Source organism: Parasteatoda tepidariorum, chromosome 1, assembly GCF_043381705.1.
Source record: "Parasteatoda tepidariorum isolate YZ-2023 chromosome 1, CAS_Ptep_4.0, whole genome shotgun sequence".
NCBI classification, from domain to species: Eukaryota; Metazoa; Arthropoda; class Arachnida; order Araneae; family Theridiidae; genus Parasteatoda; species Parasteatoda tepidariorum.
In genome coordinates, this window is record NC_092204.1 from 76,541,391 (window position 1) to 76,545,248 (window position 3,858).

General features: G+C 31.8%; 1 protein-coding gene across 1 annotated transcript in view; it reads left to right on the forward strand.

Annotated features, from left to right (window-relative positions):
- The window catches only part of LOC122270197 (uncharacterized), a 7,547-nt gene extending 4,064 nt beyond the window's left edge, over positions 1 to 3,483 (forward strand). The window contains exon 2 of the mRNA XM_043046708.2: positions 666 to 3,483. Coding sequence (XP_042902642.1) covers positions 666 to 2,926 — 2,261 coding nt within the window. The 3' untranslated portion in view covers positions 2,927 to 3,483. The remainder of the gene's footprint in view (positions 1 to 665) is intronic.
- The last annotated feature ends 375 nt before the right edge of the window (positions 3,484 to 3,858 follow it).

The window sequence follows — 3,858 nt, forward strand, 5'->3', positions numbered from 1 at the left end:
AACATATTTGAGGTCACCCCCAGGAACCATTAAGATTGACACTTAGTTCGTGAAAATCCGATCATTAGAACGAAAGTTATTCAGGGTGATTCGTTTTTTTTTTTGCGGACTGTACATTTTTCCTGACATGAAAACTTTGATCCTTTTATTTTTTATCAGTGAAAATTATTTATTTTTTAATGAAAAAAAATGAGTATAGTTGTAGAATTTTTTAGACGTCTCTTTGTCAAACTTACTGGGATCTATAAAGCCAAATCTGTTTCAAATATATCACCAAGAACAATGCATCTCTACTGTTTTGATTGTGTTTAATCAGTAAATCATCCAGTAACAAAAAATCACTGAAACAATTGGTTTGTAAATGTGTTATTTTACTTTTTAAAATAATTTTTTTTTACCGATTTGTTTTTTAGAGGAAAATTTCTTCTCCCTCAATTATTAAGGGAAGCTGATGTAAATTTAAAATTTTGAACAATATTCTTGTTCTAATTTTGTTCGTCCCGCTTCGCAAATACCATTTTAAAATACTAAAAACTGAATAAATTAAAAGAGAGAATCCTCTCAATCCGCCTTTTATTCAGTTCTTGAATTTGCTATTGTTTTTGTACTTCATCACGATAAAGAAGTGGCATCCCAGAACTAAATATAAATATTGTACATTGCAGGCAAGCAACAAGAAGATGGAAAAGAATTCACCGAACATGACAACTTCGTAGATTATACGGAGCCGCCTTCACTAGAGAGTATAGCAATCGTGTGCACAGCAGTAAGATTGTGGTCAGATCCTGAAAATGTGCATTTTGATACTTTAAATAATCTTCATAGTTTTAGTGAATTAAAGGAAAGAGTGTTAAACAAACTAAAAAGTCTCATCTTGCCAGATTTACTAAAAATCAAAATATCCAATGTTATTGAGCCTATAGGGCTACAATTATGCGAAACTAATTATTATTTACCCGAAATGTACAGTGATTTCCGTGATATTCATAAAATTGGAGGATCTGTTTATTACACAATGGAAGGAGTTATCGATACCGTTAAATCTCTCAAAGAGGTGATTAATAATGAAGACCAAGTTAAAGACATCAGTTCTTTGTATGAGTTAGCTTGTAAGTACTGCTTAGAAGAAAATATTTCATATTTATGGCAGAATATGAGTTCTGAGAAAAAGAAAAAGTTTTATAATGCCTATTACGGCGCATATAGGGATCATATAGTAGATTATTGGACTGCTTATCTTGAAAACGAATTGCAAAGATTTTTAAATAAGATTACGAGTTTTGGCTACGATGTATATGATTCTAATCAGAGTATTTATCAAAATATGACTTCGATGTCCGTGTTTGTTGGTAACATATTTGCTCTCAAATACTTCTGGAAGTTATTAACGGAGCAAGAAAAGAATATCAATATGGAGTACTGGATAAATTTGGTATTAAAGGAACTCAGACATAATATTTCAAATGTTAACAGCAATGTATATCAACAATACAACCCATTTGCAGATATTTTGTTCTTTTTGTTATCTAAAACGAATGATCAACAGAAAAAGTATTGTATTTTTCACACTCATTCTGAGATAATATTAAAAACTTTATTTTTCTGTTGGCCTTGGCAACGATTTTTCCTGCCCACAATCAGGATGATGTTTGATTATCTTAATAAAGATGTTTATGTTGGAATAATGTCTGACATTACCGTGGTAATTAGAAATGGTAGAACCACGGGCGATCTGGTCAGGGAAATCTGGCATCTAAGTCCAATAAGATTAAAAAACTCACTCAGCCTAGATATGGAAGTCTTATTATGGAATTTACTTGAAGTAAATGACACTAAAACAATCGATGTGATAATAAGCAATATTCCACCTGAAGAAAGAAGAGACATTGCCCTGAATATAATAAATTATAATGACTTCAGTCACGTAATTTTATCCGGTAAGGTTACTTTTCTGGACACTTTAATTACAAAGCTTTTACCAATGCATGATGATATCACACGTATGATCAAGATGCGTATATTGGAATATAAGCGTGAAATTTCTTTTTTAATCATCAGCAATGATATTCCAATTGTCGATGCATGGTTAAATTGGATTTTTCCGTCCGAAAATGAAATCAAACATTATAAGAAAGAAATACTTAATCCAATGAAAATTTACATTTCTTTGATTCGATTAAATGATTACGAATGCGTAAACACATTTTTAAAATGGCGTTTTGAGACGGAGGAAGATATCACTTCATTCAAAAAAACTTTCGTTCAAAAAGGTAACTTTCTTCGATGTTTCAATCTGTTGATCGAAATGAGCAATGACTACGAGACTGGATGGGATAGATTTGAAAGATTTATAAATCATAGCTTAACTTGTTCTGAAGAAATTTCCCAGTTCAAGAAATTGTATTTGAAAAGTGTACCTACTTTCTTAAAACGGGGTAATTTGACATTTGCAACACATTACTTAAACTGGTGCTGTAACTCACTGGACGAGGTCAATCGGTACAAAAATAATTTATTGTTCTCTAAAAAGGGAATCGGAATGCTTTTATATCGCTGGCATCATACATTGCATTTCGGCTTGGATAGCTTTCGTAGCAGATTAAAATGGTTCTATCCTCTCTCAACTGAAACTATTGATAAACTCAAGTCGTTAGAAGTTTGCAAATTCATTGGATTCTGTGACAGCTATGCTCCAGAAAGGCAACAAGCCTTCATTTATTTACTGGACTGTTTAGAGTGGAAATCGAATTCAAGAGGTGAAGGCGAAATTCTCGATAGTACTGATGCAAAGATTATAAATCGTATATTGATGGGAAAGGATATTAATGGGGAGGACACCAGTGATTCTTCTTACAACTACGATAGCGATGGAAATAATTTTATTTCATGTGAAGATGATGATATTTATGATTTGTTGTATTATTAGTTGAGATGCAAAATGCATTCTAGATTATATGAATGCTTTCATTAATAGTGTCTTTTATGTATCACTGCATGTTATGAGAGATCTTGCTACCAAGCACGATTGCTTATACGACCATCTTTTCCGTCTTAAAATAGTGGATAATCCTGCCTGCCCCCTCTGCCGCAGTGGTGCGACGATGAATGCTGGACATCTTCTCAACTGTTCAGTTCTCACAAAGAACTGCATCTACTCCCGATACTGGGAGGCCATAGAACTTTTGTTCAATTTAAGTTCTTGAATTAATTTTTGTGTTTGATGTTTTGTTTTTGTATTTTGTATATTTCATCGCCTTCTGTATTTGTATTTTTGTTTTATTTTGATCTTTGTTCGGCGTTAGGATAATGTCCGTATCGCCTGCTGCATTGGAAATAAAAAAATGTTATGAGAGATACATTTTTTGTACAGTAAACGGATAGTCCAATGGGATCTCTAGAAAATGTTACATAAAAAATGAATATCACTTTAGCTTCAAATATTTGTAAAATAATTTAAAACAATTAAAATCTTTAGAAGAGCCTTACTTTCTTGTTTCACACATTCCACTAAAAGTTTTGGTAGCTGTATGATATCGATTTTTCTGTATAATATTTTGATTTTTTTTCAGTACCGCCTTTTCATGCAGTGATTCGGTAAATTTCGATACCTCTCTTTAAACTTTGGAAAAAATTGTGATAATAAAACAATGTATAAACGACAAAATCAGTAAAAGTTGAAAGGCGCACTTGCAATATATTAATTTTTAATTAATATGAAACATTTTTTCGATTACAATAGCCTTGGCAATAATAATTATCTCATATTTTTAAAAAGTATGCTTAACAATGTAAATTATGGGCATTTTTTGCTTTTGGTCATTATGATAGGAAGATTTTGGTCAACGCCGTCATTAGAAA